Below are 18,447 nucleotides of genomic sequence, written 5' to 3'. Positions count from 1 at the left end.
TCTTAACCAACAGGGCTTATCCGAATCACCTGGGGAGATTTAAAAGCACTATTCCTACCAGAGCCCCACCGCTGGCGATGCTGAGATAGTAGGTTGGATGGAGGCATGTGCATGATTGTAAAATCTCTCATGGTGATTTTGATGTTCTCCCCAGTTGAGGACCACTGCTACCGGATCTGTAGGGTATGAGGGAGGCTGGGCTCTGTGCCCGGGCCTGAGATCTGTGACTCCATAACTCAGCCAGCAGCCTCAGTTAGTTGCCGCCCACTCTCGCTGGAGTTACTATGCCAGGACTGACTCCAACCCACCCTGGGAATGTAGCCGCAAGAAGCCCTCACCATTCAAGGAGCCTGCGGCAGAAGGCACAGCTCGGACTGGGTGCTGTCGTCTCTGCACAATCCTGCCTTCCTGGAGTGCCCTTGGGGTCCTCCTGCGCCACAAAGCACACAGATGGAGATGTTAGAGAGGATGTGACTCACGCCGCGCACAGGCCAGCAAGCAGCTGAGGTCCGGCTGAACTTGCCATGTCAGGCGAGAGAGAGACTCGCCAAACCTCTCTTCCAGATGGGGAAACGGAGGCGCAGGGGGACAGGAGGAAAAGAAAGAGCCCATCCTTAGTTCTGATGTCTCACTCGGTCGGGGCTGCGCCTCTAACGTCCTGGGCTGAAGAATGGAAGTTTCCACCCTGGCTTGCTTCTTTCCTCCTCTAAACAGATTTTAAAATCTGGTATACAGATGTCAGAATACTTTCCCCTTTTTATCTTTCCCTTAGTTTCAAATTATTCCAAGCTTCACCAGAGAATGAACAGATTTAGGAACATAATTTTTAGGTCTATTAATCTGACCACTGGCTAGTAGAGTTCTAAAAGCCTTTCCAAAGAAATATATTCAGCTGTGAATTAAAACAAGGTTTAGGGACTGTCTGGGGGCCTAAATGCTTGCTTGTATGTCCCTTTCTAACACAAAACAATCACTCCACTGACCTGTGAGGGCTGATACCACCCACTGTGTTTTTGACTATGGTCTTACCCTTTATGTAAGTAAAAAATAAATGTACTTTTCCCATCATTATAAACAATGGCAGAAGCATCATTGTACACATAGCTTTTTCCACATCTTGGATTACTTCCTGAGGAAATGTCTGGGCCAAAGGTTGCGAACGTGTTTGTGTGATGACCCATATTGCCAAATGGCTTTCCACAAAAGTTGTACAGATTTCACAGCCACCAACAATGTGGTCGGCTCAGTTTGACCACACCTTCCTCTGCATCAGGAATTACCACTTGAAAATGTTTCTGCTAATTGAATGAGGCGGGGGGTGGGTGTCACTTTTTGTGTTAATTTGCATTTTCTCCTTGACAAAAGGAAGTAAGTCTGTTAACTATATGTTGATTTATTGGTTGTATTTCCTACTTGTGACTTTTTTTTTTTTTTTTTCTTAGACAGAGTCTCACTCTGTTGCCCAGGCTGGAGTGCAGTGGCCCAATCTCAGCCCACTGCAACCTCTGCCTCCCGGGTTCAAGCGATTCTCCTGGCTCAGCCTCCTGAGTAGCTGGGATTATAGGTGCCTACCACTACCCCCAGCTACTTTTTTTTTATTTTTAGTAGAGACAGAGTTTCACCATGTTGGCCAGGCTGGTCTCAACCTCCTGACCTCATGATTCGCCCTCCTCGGCCTCCCAAAGTACTGGGATTATAGGCGTGAGCCACTGTGCCCAGCCTTACTTGTGACTTTAGCTCATGTCTTTTGTCCATTAATTTTCTTAGAGGGTTTCAGTGTTTTCCTGTTACCATTTGTTAGTTGTTCATGATGTGCCAGGTGCTTCTTGTATAGTCTCTTTAATACTTCCAACCATCCTGGCACATTGTCTCCATTTTAATGGTGAGTAATACGAGGCTCAGAGGATTTAAGCAACTTGGCAAGGTCGCATCATGAGTAAGTGGGAGAGCTGGGATTTGAACTTTTACCTATCTGACTGGTACGTTGTGTTTTTTTTTTTTTTTTGAGATGGAGTTTCTCTGTGTTGCCCAGGCTGGAGTGCAGTGGCGCAATCTTGGCTCAATGCAACCTCCGCCTCCCTCCCAGTTTCAAGCGATTCTCCCACCTCAGCCTCCCTTCCAAGTAGCTGGGACCAGAGGCACACACCACCACACCCAGCTAATCTTTGTATGTCTTAGTAGAGACAGGGTTTAACCATGTTGGTCAGGCTGGTCTCGAACTCCTGACCTCAAGTGATCCCCCCGTCTTGGCCTACCAAAGTGCTGGGATTATAGGTGTGAGCCACTGCGCCCGGCCAGTATGCTTGTGTTCTTAACCACAGTTCTGCTCCTTGGGGAATTTGTCACAGCATTTGATATAATGAAGTTCTCAACAATGAACATTATTTGCTCTTAATATTTTCTCAGTTGTCTATCTACATTTTTTAAATTGACTTGGTTTCAGTTTTGTAAACAACTTAAAATATCAATATTGTTAAGGAGGTAGTGCGAGTGACCAAGAAACATATGAAAATAGGTTGAATTTCAAAAATAGCCAGTTTAAAATAATGAGATATCAGTTTTCACTTATGCATTTAGCAAAAGTTGGAAAAAGAAAAAAATGTCTGGCGTAGGCTCAAACTGGAGACACCAACATTCCCACACACTGCCCTCAGCCTATAAAACCCCACAGCCTTCCTAAAGGCCAGATTATCAGAATTTTCAGCATGTACCATTTGAACCATTAACTGCAATCCTAGGGTTTTATTCTAAAGAAATGATCCACTACAAAAGTTTGCATGTTAAATGATGTTACCTGAAGCAATGTTTATGATATCAAAGAACTGGAAAAAATGAAACGTCCATCAATGAGAGATTGTCTAAATGTGTCAGAGTACATTAATATAATGAAATATAGTGCAGTCATAAAAAATGAAGCGATAGGTTTATTCTAAGTGATGTGGAGAGCTGCTCAAAATATAACATTAAATGAAAAGCATAAAACTATATATATAGTAAAATCCTATTTTGGCCAAAATGTATATATAGGAGAAAAAAAGACTGGAAGGAAATACACTAAAATATTAGCAATGGGTCGGGCACAGTGGCTCACACCTGTAATCCCAGCAATTTGGGAGGCTGAGGTGGGTGTATTACTTGAGGTCAGGAGTTCTAGACCAGTGTGGGCAACGTGGTGAAACCCCCTCTCTACTAAAAATACAAAAATTAGCTAGGCGTGGTGGCACATGCCTGTAATCCCAGCTACTCAGGAGGCTGAGGCAGGAGAATCACTTGAACCCAGGAGGTGGAGGTTGCAGTGAGCCGGGATCGCACCATTGCATTCCAGCCTGGGCAACAGAGCGAGACTGTCTCAAAAAAAAAAAAAAAAATTACCATTGATTTTCTTCTCAGTGGAAGTTTCTTCTTTACACTTTTCTTTATTTTCTCATTTCTTTTGTAATAAGCATGTATCAGTTTTATAATTTTTAAAAAAGGGTTTTTTCATCCATTTTTCCCGTGTATTTGGTTTTTTTTTTTTTTAAATTTTTATATTTTATCACTGCTAAGCTTACAGGGTTACTCCTGCACTTGACATTTAAGGCAGATTTACATTAGCAGAATGCAGGGAGGTGCCCCTCTTCCTGAGTTGGAGACCTGGGCTTTAATATCGCCTATCATTTACCCTGAACAAATCTTACCTTTCTAAATTACTCTTCCTCAACAAAAAGACTCTGCAAACTGTAAAGCTCTGAGCCAACAGAATTATTATATCATTGTTTACTGCTTATTATAATATTGCTATCATTTAAGACCCCAGGGTTGTTAATCCCAGCATTTCCAATTCATTCAAAATGAAATAATCTCTAGACTCTCGGAACTTAAAGTGTGGTCCCCAGACCAGAACCAGCAGCTTTGGCATCACCTGGGGCTTGTTAGCAATGCAGAACTGCAGGCTCGCCCCAAACTTACTGAATCAGAGCCTGCATTTTAACAAGATCTGCAGCTGATTCGTAGGCTCAGCGAAGTTGGAGAAGCTCCGGTCTAGGTACGCCTGCCAAGTTTCTCAGGAGTGCCAAAAGTCAGAAACTGTCAGCAGTACCAGCCATCACCAGCACTGACACCAAGGATGCCATTAGGAAGAGGCAGATGATCTTGATTATGCCAATTTCACAGTCACATTCGGCAACACTGGTTTTAGTTAAAGAACCAACAATGAGAAGAACCTAGCCAGGCCCTGGCTGCAGGACATTACCCCAGAGTTAGAAGACAGCCTCATGGCCACTTGGTCTGGCTGGTTCTGGACAGTTGCATCTCCATAATGACCATTTAGGTAACTAATTTAAAAAGAAAAAAAGCAGTTTGAATTTTAGAATCAGTTCTTGAGCTACCCGGGAGCTCCACTATTTGGAATCATTTGGCTTTATTCTGGCAGAGTCATTGGGAATTTAATTTAGCACCCCTGGGATGGTGGGAGCGAGCAACCTAAGGCAAAGAGTACTGTGGGCCTCGTGTGGCCATCTGACCTTCACCTCTCCCCCCGTCCCCCAGCCCCAGCCGTCCTGTCCCTCAGATCTCTGCCCAGAGGGTTGCAGAGGCTGGCCAGGCCCTGCTGGTGGGGCAGGTGAGGAGCCAGGCTCCCAGGCTTTGTAACTCGTGGTCCAAGACTGTTTTTCCTGTGGGAGCCCCGTGGGCCCCTCTGGAGGCTGCATGAGGAAAGGGCCTTTTGCTGTGTCCTGTGTCTGCTGGGGCTGCAGGGCGAGAACTCACATCTGCGGGGTCAGCTCACAGAGCTCCTCCTTGGGGGCCTCCTGCGGCCCTCCTTGGGGTGTCCCTGTCGCCTCACTCCCACCTGAGCCTCGAGGCCCAGGAGGGTGGCCAGGGTGCTCCTCGGGAACCTGGAGAGCCACACAAAAGGACTTGAATTAGAGCCACAGTCCCATGGGAGGTAACTCAAAATCAGTTCAGCATCCCTACAGTGCCCCTAAGACACCATAACATCCTGCCTGGCATCCCCACCCATCTCCCCCAGCTCCTTACCTAGCTGCCTTCTCATCCTCCAAGACTCAGTCCAAATCTCACCTTCTCTGAAAAACCTTCTCCCTTAGTAATTCAAACCTTCTGCATTTAGTTACTTTTGGTCATATCCCGGTACTTAATAGTCATGATAGCATGACTGTTACATGACTATTACATGACTATTACAGGAGTAATGTGCTTACTGTGAGCCAGGCCCTATTTTCAGCACATTACTTATATTAACTCATTTAAACATTGTAACAGCCCCGTGAAGCAAGTATTATTATCCCCATTTTACAGAAGAGAGAACTGAGGCACAGAGAGGTTGCATAACTTTCCTAAGATCACAAAGCTAATAAGTGACAGAGCCAGTATGTGAACCCAGGCAGTCTGGCTTCAGAGTCATGCAGAATGTATTATTATTTTCTGCACCATGCTTTTAACATTTAATAATTATGTTAATTTAATTTTTTTTTTTTTTTGAAATGGAGTCTTGCCCTGTTGCCCAGACCAGAGTGCAATGGCACAATCTTGGCTCACTGCAATCTCCACCTCCCAGGTTCAAGCGATTCTCCTGCCTCAGCCTCCCAAGTAGCTGGGATTATAGGTGTGCACCACCACACCTGGCTAATTTTTTTGTATCTTTAGTGGAGATGGTGTTTCACCATGTTGGCCAGGCTGGTAAACTCCTGACCTCATGATCCGCCTGCCTCAGCCTCCCAAAGTGCTGGGATCACAGACGTGAGCCACCACACTCAGCTTAATTTGTTAAGTATATGTCTCTCTCACAGAAATGTAAGCATCTTGAGGGCAGGTGATTTGTCTGTTGTTCATGTTGTATCCCCAGTACCTAGAAAAGGGCTAGCATATAGCAATACATACTGCTGAGTGAATGAAGGATGCCAGCAGTAGACTCTTTCCAGGGCCACTTACCACAGAGTTATTTAGAGAGTTCTCATCATTTCACAACAGTATCTGTAAACTTGGGACCAAGTAAAGAAGAGCAGATCCAGACGCAGGGAGCCGCCAGGTAGAGGGCAGGGCCAACCCTGAGGTGGCCTCACAAAGACTCGCGACTCCTGCAGGTCCAAGACTAGCAGGGCAGCCGCTGTGAGCCTAGAGACTGCTTGGGTGCCTTGAGATGGGCTGTTACATCCGCAGTGGCTCGGGGCTTCCTCTATGAAGCATCGACTCTCCTGGGATTTCAGCTAGCCATTCAGGATTCAAAGATGAGTGCAGAGTCACAGAGACAAACGAGACCCAGTGCTGCGGGGACACAGAGGCTGGGGCCAAGAATTCCTCCAGGTGCAGGGGATCGGGGGGCTTGGGGGTGAGGAGGGTGGCTGAGTAGGAGTGCATAAATGACATGACAGTAGAGCTGGGACTTGAATGAGTGAGATTTTGCCAGGCAGGTAAGTGCTTTGAGGAGGCAAACACTTCTTCGGAAGGGCTAACGTTGACATAATCTTTGTCACTTTGTCCTTTGCTCTGACAAAATCCTCATTCAAGTTGGAATATCAGCCCCAGGCTGTGGCTTCAAATACTGTATGAAACTAAAGAGTCAATTTAAGGTATTTATTTAAATGATTCCATTTCTGAGAATTTTAATTTTAGTCTGATTGTTCTGATAGTTGAGGCTACAAAGGCAAAAAGTGTAGAAAGACAGTGGTGGTTGATTTGAATTCTGAATCTTGCATATGTAGAAATCCAAAAGAATTTAACTTGAGAAAAGGAAAATGCAGAAGTGGATTCATGGAAAATAATTATTTCACTGAGTGTGCTATTCTTTATTTTCAGGTGGCTCAAGCCTGTAATCCCAACACTTTGGGAGGCCAAGCAGGTGGATCACTTGAGGTCAGGAGTTTGAGACCAGTCTGGCCAACATGGTGAAACCCCTTCTCTACCAAAAATATAAAAAATTAGCCAGGCGGTGGTGGCATGGGCCTGTAATCCCAGCTACTTGGAAAGCTGAGGCAGGAGAATCACTTAGTCTGGGAGGCAGAAGTCGCAGTGAGCTGAGATTGTGCCACCACACTCCTGCCTGGGTGAGTACAAAACTATGAAGAAAAAAAAATTATTTCTTCCAGACATGATCTATACAAACTTTCTTATTCATCTGGAAGAAATAGCTCTTCAGTGGTTTAATGGGTTTAAACAGCATTGTTACATCCTAAACTATAAAGATGTTCCAAAAATTAACACTTGAAATGCTTCTAATCTTTAAAAGCTGGTTCCATTTAAAATAATATAATTCATGGGACTTTGGAAAGTTAAGTTTTCATGAGATATTAAAATGAAATTCAGTGAATCCATGAATTAGGAGTCTATAAATGCATAAATACCATTTTTCCTGGCACAAAATTAGGCTGTACATTGCTGTATTACCTCATTTGAGAGTGAAGAGGAGGTGGAGACCAAGTCATCCAGGGTAACTGGAGAACTCACAGGAAGAGAAGGAGCTGAAGTATATTTGCTTTCATCCATTTTCTCTTTAACATCTTCAAGTAGCATCTCCAACTTGAAGATTTCACCTTCCACTTTTCTAAGTAAACATAAACACACAGGCATCTTCTGGGCTATGTAGTTGGCATTCTAATTAATAACAACGGTTCTTGAATACAGCACTGATTTATATTATTAATGTGGCCTGTCTTCTGGCACAAAGGATAATGGGAGCCCACATGACTGTTCATAGTTTCTCTGACAGCCTGGGCTCTGATCTTCACCTGCTCTCCATTGGCTGCGTATCCGTGTACAAATCACTTAGCATTTCTGGGCCTCCAATGTCTCACTTATAACCTGGGATAACAATATTGTACCTTATTTATCCGGATTTGATGATTTTGAGGTCCCTTACAAGGGATTCTAAGAACTGTGATTCTATGGAAATTTATGTGAATTTAAAAAGAGGAAGAATATTAGACATCTGAATAATTAACAAGTTCTAACCCATATGAATATATGTATGTGTATATAAATATATATTTTACCCAACAAAGAGAATCCATTTTCTTCAAATCTGTTACATTTATAAAAATTTACCTTATAACAGTCCACAAAGAAAAATTTCAAGAAAATCCAAAATATTAAAAATTATACTACCTACATTCTCTTATCACTAGACATTAACAACGAAAACATAGCCCCCCAAGAAAACCCTATTTAATTAGAAATTTTAATACCTAAATAGCTTTGGATTAAATAGGAAATAAAAATGAACATTAGGCATAACTTACAAGTCAATGACAAATGAGAGAATAACATAGGAAATCAAATGTAATGCAGTTAAAGCAGTACTCAGGAAAACTTCTAGTCTTAAATACATTATTGGAAAAAAATCAATAATCAATGAACTATTTAAAACAGGAAGATAGAAAAGGGAATATAAAATAAACCACAGAAAAGGATTCATAAAATTACTAGAAATAAATGACACTTAAAATAATTTGATCAATAAAATAAAACATGTTTTTTTCCAAAATATCTATAAAACAAACCACTGGAAGTGTGAAAAACAAATAACATTAAGAATGAGAAAGGAAAAATAGGAAACATTTTAAATCAAAAGGCACTGGAAAATTCACATCAACACCATTTAAAATTTAGGTGAATTGGGCAAGTTTCTAGGATAATATAAATTATTAAAATTCACTTTTAAAAGGTAGAAAATATGAAAAGACTAATAACCAGAGAAAAACGGAAATCGCCAAAAATCTACTCCACGAAAGGCATGAAGAGTGGGATAATGGGTGAGTTCTACCAAACCTTTTAAAAAAAATTTCAATGTCTCTAGTATGTTAATTTTTATATATTACATAGTTTAAAAGGTAATTTATTACAGTTTGAAAGTATATATTTCAACATATATTTTTACAGGAGAAATTTAAATCAGGTATATGCAGGCCCCTGAAGCATTTGTATAGAACCTCAGAGTTCACTAAACATAAATTCCATCAAAACTTTTAAGCAACAGAGGAGTCCTATGTTATTAGACTCTTCCAGAACATAAAAAGAAAAGGGAAAATTGCCCAACTCATTCTGTGGTTCAATATTAGAATATTTATTAATATATTCCACTACATTAATAGATTAAAGGATAAAAACTAGATTTCTAAATCCTATTCCATTAAACATTTTATTAAATTAAATAACAGCAAAAGCCCTAGTTCTAGAAAGCTAGGAATAGAAGAAAACTTCCTTGATGAAGCTTATTCACTTGAATCATACCTGGGAGAATTCTCACTATTATTAGTAACATGATGAGAATGCTGTCTTTTATGGCTCACACCAGTAATCCTAACACTTTGGGAGGCCAAGGCGTGGGAGGATCACTTGAGCCTGGGAGGTCAAGACTAGCCTGGACAACATAGGGAGACCCTGTCTCTACAAAAATTTTTTTATTAGCTGGGCATGGTGGCATGCACCTGTAGTCCCTGCCACTCAGGAGGCTGAGGTGAGAGGATCCCGGAGTCCAGGAGTCTGAGGTTGCAGTGAGCTATGATTGTGCCACTGCATTCCAGCCTGGACAACAGTGAGACTTGGTCTGAAAAAAAAAAAAATGCTGTCTGTCACTAGCATTAATTATTCACTATTGTTCTGGAAAACCTAGCAAATGAAGAAAGAAAAAGAAATGAGACATATAAGAGCTGGAGAGAAAAGAAAGTACAATACAAATATTCTAGAGTAAAAAGTTTCTTAATATTTTCAGATGCTATGGATTGTCATACTTAAAAATGAACACAATCAACTAAAAATCAACAAAACACTAAGAAGAGAATTGCATAAGGTAGCCCAGTACAAGTTAAATATACAATATAGAAATATTTCGTATAATATCAATTAGAGAAAACATCTGTCAACAATACTCAGAAAAATTATAAAATGGCTAGTAATAAACTTAACAAAAAAATGTGTAAAACCTACATGAAGAAAACATGCCCCTGAATGGGAATACTCACTGCAAAGATTTCAGTTCTTCCCAATCTAACCTACAAATTCAATACGATCCTAAGCAAAATCCTCATGAAATTTCATTAAGAAACTTGGTGAACTGATTATAAAGTTTATTAGTAAGAGGAGTGTATAAGAATAGCTGACAGAAAATTTTTTTAAAAAGAAAGCATAAATATACACCAACCTATAATAATTTAAAACTGTGTGGATAATGTAGAAATAGAAACATAGATCCATGGGATGGAATAGAAACAGCTCTGTATACACGTGGAGGTTTTGTATCTGATATAAGGAGCTTTCTCAAACAGTGGGGAAAGGCTGCTCTAACCAGTAAGTGGTGGGACAAAGATCTAAGCATGAAAAAAAACAAAGTAATAATTGAATAAAATATAGAAAAATATGTTGTGATCTTGCAGGCAGAAGAGAATGAAACAGGGGACAAGGAGAGACTGAAAGTTTAAAAGAAATGAACCTGGGGAACGGTGGCTCATGCCTGTAATCCCAGCACTTTGGGAGGCCGAGGCGGGCGGATCACTTGAGGTTAGGAGTTCAAGACCAGCCTGGCCAACCTGGTGAAACCCCGTCTCTACTAAAAATACAAAAAAACATCAAAGATCAAAAGAGACAAAGAAGGCCATTACATAATGGTAAAGGGATCAATTCAACAGGAAGAGCTAACTATCCTAAATATATATGCACCCAATACAGGAGCACCCAGATTCATAAAGCAAGTCCTTAGAGACTTACAAAGAGACTTAGACTCCCATACAATAATAATGGGAGACTTCAACACTCCACTGTCAACATTAGACAGATCAACGAGACAGAAAGTTAACAAGGATATCCAGGAATTGAACTCATCTCTGCAGCAAGCAGACCTAATAGACATCTATAGAACTCTCCACCCCAAATCAACAGAATATACATTCTTCTCAGCACCACATCGTACTTACTCCAAAATTGACCACGTAATTGGAAGTAAAGCACTCCTCAGCAAATGTACAAGAACAGAAATTATAACAAACTGTCTCTCAGACCACAGTGCAATCAAATTAGAACTCAGGACTAAGAAACTCAATCAAAACCGCTCAACTACATGGAAACTGAACAACCTGCTCCTGAATGACTACTGGGTACATAACGAAATGAAGGCAGAAATAAAGATGTTCTTTGAAACCAATGAGAACAAAGATACAACATACCAGAATCTCTGGGACACATTTAAAGCAGTGTGTAGAGGGAAATTTATAGCACTAAATGCCCACAAGAGAAAGCAGGAAAGATCTAAAATTGACACTCTAACATCGCAATTAAAAGAACTAGAGAAGCAAGAGCAAACACATTCGAAAGCTAGCAGAAGGCAAGAAATAACTAAGATCAGAGCAGAACTGAAGGAGATAGAGACACAAAAAACCCTCCAAAAAATCAATGAATCCAGGAGTTGGTTTTTTGAAAAGATCAACAAAATTGACAGACCACTAGCAAGACTAATAAAGAAGAAAAGAGAGAAGAATCAAATTGACGCAATTAAAAATGATAAAGGGGATATCACCACCGACCCCACAGAAATACAAACTACCATCAGAGAATACTATAAACACCTCTATGCAAATAAACTGGAAAATCTAGAAGAAATGGATAATTTCCTGGACACTTACACTCTTCCAAGACTAAACCAGGAAGAAGTTGAATCCCTGAAGAGACCAATAGTAGGCTCTGAAATTGAGGCAATAATTAATAGCCTACCAACCAAAAAAAGTCCAGGACCAGATGGAGTCACAGCTGAATTCTACCAGAGGTACAAGGAGGAGCTGGTACCATTCCTTCTGAAACTATTCCAATCAATAGAAAAAGAGGGAATCCTCCCTAACTCATTTTATGAGCCCAACATCATCCTGATACCAAAGCCTGGCAGAGACACAACAAAAAAAGAGAATTTTAGACCAATATCCCTGATGAACATCGATGCAAAAATCCTCAATAAAATACTGGCAAACCGGATTCAGCAGCACATCAAAAAGCTTATCCACCATGATCAAGTGGGCTTCATCCCTGGGATGCAAGGCTGGTTCAACATTCGCAAATCAATAAACATAATCCAGCATATAAACAGAACCAAAGACAAGAACCACATCATTATCTCAATAGATGCAGAAAAGGCTTTTGACAAAATTCAACAGCCCTTCATGCTAAAAACGCTCAATAAATTCGGTATTGATGGAACGTACCTCAAAATCATAAGAGCTATTTATGACAAACCCACAGCCAATATCATACTGAATGGGCAAAAACTGGAAAAATTCCCTTTGAAAACTGGCACAAGACAGGGTTGCCCTCTCTCACCACTCCTATTCAACATAGTGTTGGAAGTTCTGGCTAGGGCAATCAGGCAAGAGAAAGAAATCAAGGGGATTCAGTTAGGAAAAGAAGAAGTCAAATTGTCCCTGTTTGCCGACGACATGATTGTATATTTAGAAAACCCCATTGTCTCAGCCCAAAATCTCCTTAAGCTGATCAGCAACTTCAGCAAAGTCTCAGGATACAAAATTAATGTGCAAAAATCGCAAGCATTCTTATACACCAGTGACAGTCAAACAGAGAGCCAAATCAGGAATGAACTTCCATTCACAATTGCTTCAAAGAGAATAAAATACCTAGGAATCCAACTTACAAGGGATGTAAAGGACCTCTTCAAGGAGAACTACAAACCACTGCTCAGTGAAATCAAAGAGGACACAAACAAATGGAAGAACATACCATGCTCATGGATAGGAAGAATCAATATCGTGAAAATGGCCATACTGCCCAAGGTAATTTATAGATTCAATGCCATCCCCATCAAGCTACCAATGAGCTTCTTCACAGAATTGGAAAAAACTGCTTTAAAGTTCATATGGAACCAAAAAAGAGCCCGCATCTCCAAGACAATCCTAAGTCAAAAGAACGAAGCTGGAGGCATCACGCTACCTGACTTCAAACTATACTACAAGGCTACAGTAACCAAAACAGCATGGTACTGGTACCAAAACAGAGATATAGACCAATGGAACAGAACAGAGTCCTCAGAAATAATACCACACATCTACAGCCATCTGATCTTTGACAAACCTGAGAGAAACAAGAAATGGGGAAAGGATTCCCTATTTAATAAATGGTGCTGGGAAAACTGGCTAGCCATAAGTAGAAAGCTGAAACTGGATCCTTTCCTTACTCCTTATACGAAAATTAATTCAAGATGGATTAGAGACTTAAATGTTAGACCTAATACCATAAAAATCCTAGAGGAAAACCTAGGTAGTACCATTCAGGACATAGGCATGGGCAAAGACTTCATGTCTAAAACACCAAAAGCAACGGCAGCAAAAGCCAAAATTGACAAATGGGATCTCATCAAACTAAAGAGCTTCTGCACAGCAAAAGAAACTACCATCAGAGTGAGCAGGCAACCTACAGAATGGGAGAAAATTTTTGCAATCTACTCATCTGACAAAGGGCTAATATCCAGAACCTACAAAGAACTCAAACAAATTTACAAGAAAAAAACAAACAACCCCATCCAAAAGTGGGCAAAGGATATGAACAGACATTTCTCAAAAGAAGACATTCATACAGCCAACAGACACATGAAAAAATGCTCATCATCACTGGCCATCAGAGAAATGCAAATCAAAACCACAATGAGATACCATCTCACACCAGTTAGAATGGCGATCATTCAAAAGTCAGGAAACAACAGGTGCTGGAGAGGATGTGGAGAAATAGGAACACTTTTACACTGTTGGTGGGATTGTAAACTAGTTCAACCATTATGGAAAACAGTATGGCGATTCCTCAAGGATCTAGAACTAGATGTACCATATGACCCAGCCATCCCATTACTGGGTATATACCCAAAGGATTATAAATTATGCTGCTATAAGGACACATGCACACGTATGTTTATTGCAGCACTATTCACAATAGCAAAGACTTGGAATCAACCCAAATGTCCATCAGTGACAGATTGGATTAAGAAAATGTGGCACATATACACCATGGAATACTATGCAGCCATAAAAAAGGATGAGTTTGTGTCCTTTGTAGGGACATGGATGCAGCTGGAAACCATCATTCTTAGCAAACTATCACAAGAACAGAAAACCAAACACCGCATGTTCTCACTCGTAGGTGGGAACTGAACAATGAGATCACTTGGACTCGGGAAGGGGAACATCACACACCGGGGCCTATCATGGGGGGGGGAGGGGGGAGGGATTGCATTGGGAGTTATACCTGATGTAAATGACAAGTTGATGGGTGCAGCACACCAACATGGCACAAGTATACATATGTAGCAAACCTGCACGTTGTGCACATGTACCCTACAACTTGAAGTTTAATAATAATAAATAAATTTAAATAAATAAATAAATAAATAAATAAATAAATAAATAAAAAATAAAAATACAAAAAAAATTAGTCAGGCATGGTGGCATGCACCTTTAATCCCAGCTACTCTGGAGGCTAAGGCAGGAGAATCACTTGAACCTGGAAGGTAGAGGTTGCAGTGAGCCAAGATCATGCCACTGCACTCCAACCTGGGCAACAGAGCAAGACTCCATCTCTAATAATAATAACAATAAAAGAAATGAAATGATGGAGCAATGCCTCAAGGTAGTAGAAAGGGATGGGTTCAAAGATCATGGCTAGAGAGGCTGGAGAGCAAATTAAAGAAGGGAGAGGAGGTGAAAACATGGGGATTTGGAGATGGAAGAGACATTTTTGAGAGAAGTTGTGATCTTTTCTATAAAGCGGAAGATAAGATTTCATGCTGAGACTCTCAGGGAGAAGTGGCTGATGAAGGTAGAACCCCATTTCTTGAATTCTTGGCTTCTGGTGTTAGTATGTGAAAGAATCAAATTACTATTGGACTACATTCTGATAAGCAAGATGCATGAAATCCAAGCAAATATTTTTGCATATTACCTTGTAAAGGTAATAATGCGAAGGCTTTAATGAGAGCACAGCAGGTGATGTAAACGAAGGACTAGTCAATGAATTTGCAGAATTCTTGCCCCTCCAGAAAGCCCTCTGCATTAGCCTTTGGATTCAACACTGAGAAGGTTATCAACATATCAAGAACCCAAGGGTTGTATAGGATTCTGTTCCTTGTCACATTATGCCCATCTGAGAACAAGAGGACCATTCTGGAGCTGATGAGTCTTTGCCTGTCCTGAGGTGGCTTTAGCTGAGATTTGGGAAAGGCTGGGTCCCTTCCTTGCCTGTGTTGAAAGCTTCTGCCATATATGGAATGTAATTGCAGTTGAAGTTCTTTTTATTTATACTCGTGCCAGGCACAGTGTGGTTGTAACTAGGATATAAATAAGACATTGAATAACTTTGGTCTTAATGTGCACAGAAGTCTGTCTTTAAAATGACTGCCCAAACAGGAGATTCTTTGGAAAATAAATATCCTTACTCTATTAATTTTAAATAGCTGAAGCATGCAGAGTTCTTTCTTCCCCTACCCCCCCAAAAAAGCCTTTGGGAAAAAATCAATATTAAAACCTCATCCTTACTGTCTAATTACTCAGTATTGAAATAAAGGTAGACAGAGATTCCATTCATTTTGGAAAAGGAAAGCCATACCTTGGGGAAAAAAATACCACAGAACGCTAGGGCTGAAATGTAAACCATTAAAAAATTTGGCAACAATGATTCCATATTAAAATGCTATGAATAGAAAGGGCTGAACTTACAAATATTAAGCCTACTAAATAGTTTATTTTAATTTATACCAGGAAATTATAGGGAAAGAATCTGCTCCTTGAGTACTGGAATACAGCTTAAAATTATTTGGAATGAAGAGAGGAGAATACAGTGCCATAAAAACCACCAGTTAGAAACTTCAGTTTAGAGTGTGTGTTCAAGGTTCTAATGTGAATTAACTCAGAAATCATTTAACTTTAAGCTTTAACACTTTTCCTTTATCAGGATTTGTAGGTCCCTCACCCTGACACCAATTAACTTTACAATGACTCCCTCCTGCCCAGTGTGCCTTGGAATTATCAGTGAATGGGAAAGAGAAGGGGAAAGAGGGGGACAGAAGAGAGAACCAGGCAAGGACAATAAAGGCAGGTGTGGGGAGAGATAGATAAGAAAGGAAAAAGCTGAGAGGGAGAGGAGAGGAGGAACTTGAGAAGAGGGCCCTCTGTGGTTATCATGTGAGCCTTTCTAGGGTTTTCTTAGGCTCCTCTGGGTCTCCAAACCAATTATAATGATATCCAACAAATTGCAAAATTTTGTTACAATGCCTCTGCCCCAGGAAGCATTTGTTCATTTTGGGTGTTCCATCTGAGTCAATGTCCAGCACAGTACCTTACACTCAACAGGTCTTCCATGCTGTCTGTGGCATGGGGTGACACTTTGTTCATTGGTGACACAGTTTTTGCTGACCCTAGACCAGTGACTCTCCAAGCACTAAACCAGCAGCCACATCAGAATCCCACCTGAAGGAGATCACCTTTGACCCCTCCACCTTACACAGTTGGTTTAAACCTGACCTTTCTGGATCAAAGTCACCAACAATTGTTGATTCATGCTTGTGGACTTGCTGCTGCAAAGTCAGATGCTTGTCCTTGGTGGCCAGAAAGTTCTGCTCCAGCAGTTCAAGGTGTCCCTGCAGTTTCTCCAGGACCTGCAGCGGTGAAGTCACTGGAATTATTCACATGCAAGTCTGTGTGTGTAATTGTTTTCCCAAAAACACAAAGCAGCCGTACCCTACAGTAGTGTCAAAATGAAGCTGCCATCCTTCTCCCAGCAGCATGAATTTTTTTACCTCAGAATCTGACATCTAAACTACAGACAAACCCAAGGGTCATCTCAACATTCACAAACCCTCACAGCATATAGCTCAAAAATACAATTACTTCTGATTTCTCTCTCAGAACCCACTCAGAAGCCTCTGGCCTTCCTTAGTGGGACATTCATAATCCTGTATATTTGCAGAATGGTTTTTAGCTTACAAAGCATTTTTCCATTCCTCATCTTATTTAATCAACACATCAATGTTGTAAATGTGGTAAAGTATATTTTATTATCCCAGTTTTACAAAGGAGGAAATTGGAGCTCTAGCAGTATGTCTGAAGGCATACAGATCTTAAAAAGGAACTGGAGTTACATGGCCTGGATTTCAGTCTGTGGGGAGTTGGAGGATGAGATGGGGAAGGAACAGCAGGAAGATTTAGCCAGAGCTGTGAATGGGTCTCCAGACATCACCACGTGCAGCCTCAGGCAGACGAATGTTTAAACTCTGCGGGTTAGGGGCATGTTGAAGATGTATGGAGGCTTCAGTCCCACATCCCCAGTCACTAAACATTCCCTGAGCACTGCCTATGTCTGGCCATGGGCTAGAAGTGTGAGATTGAAAAATTGCATCAGGCACAGTTCCTGGTCTCAGAGATGTTGTTCCATTGAGAAAAGAGACTGTGGCTTAGAGTACTTAGCCAAAGGCCGGGCACAGTGGCTCATGCCTATAATCCCAGCACTTTGGGAGGCTGAGGTGGTCAGATCACTTTAGGTCAGTAGTTCAGACCAGCCTGACCAACATGGTGAAACCCCATCTCTATTAAAAATACAAAAATGATCCGGGCATGGTGGTGCATGCCTGTAATCCCAGCTATCCGGGAGGTTGAGGCACGAAAATCACTTGAGCCCGGGAGGCAGAGGTTGCAGTGAGCCGAGATTGCGCCACTGCACTCCAGCCTGGGCAACAGAGCAAGACACTCTCTCTCTCTCTCTATTTTATCTATATATAATATACATAGATAATATGTATTATATATGTTATATATATAATATATAATATAATAATATATATTATATATTTTATATAATATAATTATATATTATTTAATTATATAATTAAATAATATATAATTACATAAAAAATCTATATAATATAATAATATAAACTAAATATATAGTATATTATCTATAATATACGTATTTTATATATATTTTACATATATACCAAAACCAGAGCTCTGGAGCACATATCTATATGTGTATATATAGATAGAGAGAGAGATCTTTGGCAAGGCCCAGTGGAAGGAGTGCAACTTAAATCAGCCATAAAGGATGCTCTGGAGGGCCTGGACCAGGCAGTACCCACGAAATGGAGAGGAAGGGATGAATTGGGGAGAGGTTGTCCAGGACAGAAACATAGCTCGGTGAGGTTATAGGATCACACACAACTGGGTTCAAGTTCAGACTCTCACTTACTCATTGTATGATTTTAGTAAACTTGAACTCTCTAAGCTTCAGTTTCTACATCTGTAAAATTAAGGTCATACTCCTTGCCTCATATTCTAAAAACTAAATGAGATCATGTGCATTGTGCCAGGACTATAGTACATACTTGACAGATTATTAATTCTTCTTCTTTTTTTTTACTTAAGACAGAGTCTCTCGCTCTGTCACCCAGGCTGGAGTACAGTGGTGTGATCTTGGCTCACTGTA

At 40.7% G+C, this 18,447-nt stretch overlaps 1 protein-coding gene across 1 annotated transcript in view; it reads right to left on the bottom strand.

Annotated features, from left to right (window-relative positions):
* The window catches only part of AKNAD1 (AKNA domain containing 1), a 45,646-nt gene that overhangs the window by 14,918 nt on the left and 12,281 nt on the right, over positions 1 to 18,447 (bottom strand). The window contains exons 6-10 of the mRNA XM_037998152.2: positions 16,491 to 16,624; positions 7,381 to 7,537; positions 4,747 to 4,874; positions 4,232 to 4,313; positions 339 to 430 (exon numbers count right to left, since the gene is read on the bottom strand). Of these exons, the coding sequence (XP_037854080.2) occupies positions 339 to 430; positions 4,232 to 4,313; positions 4,747 to 4,874; positions 7,381 to 7,537; positions 16,491 to 16,624 (593 nt within the window). The remainder of the gene's footprint in view (positions 1 to 338; positions 431 to 4,231; positions 4,314 to 4,746; positions 4,875 to 7,380; positions 7,538 to 16,490; positions 16,625 to 18,447) is intronic.

This window comes from Chlorocebus sabaeus, chromosome 20 (genome assembly GCF_047675955.1).
Source record: "Chlorocebus sabaeus isolate Y175 chromosome 20, mChlSab1.0.hap1, whole genome shotgun sequence".
Taxonomy (NCBI): Eukaryota; Metazoa; Chordata; class Mammalia; order Primates; family Cercopithecidae; genus Chlorocebus; species Chlorocebus sabaeus.
Note: the sequence above shows the minus strand (reverse complement) of the source record. Positions and strands in the feature narration are given on the sequence as shown.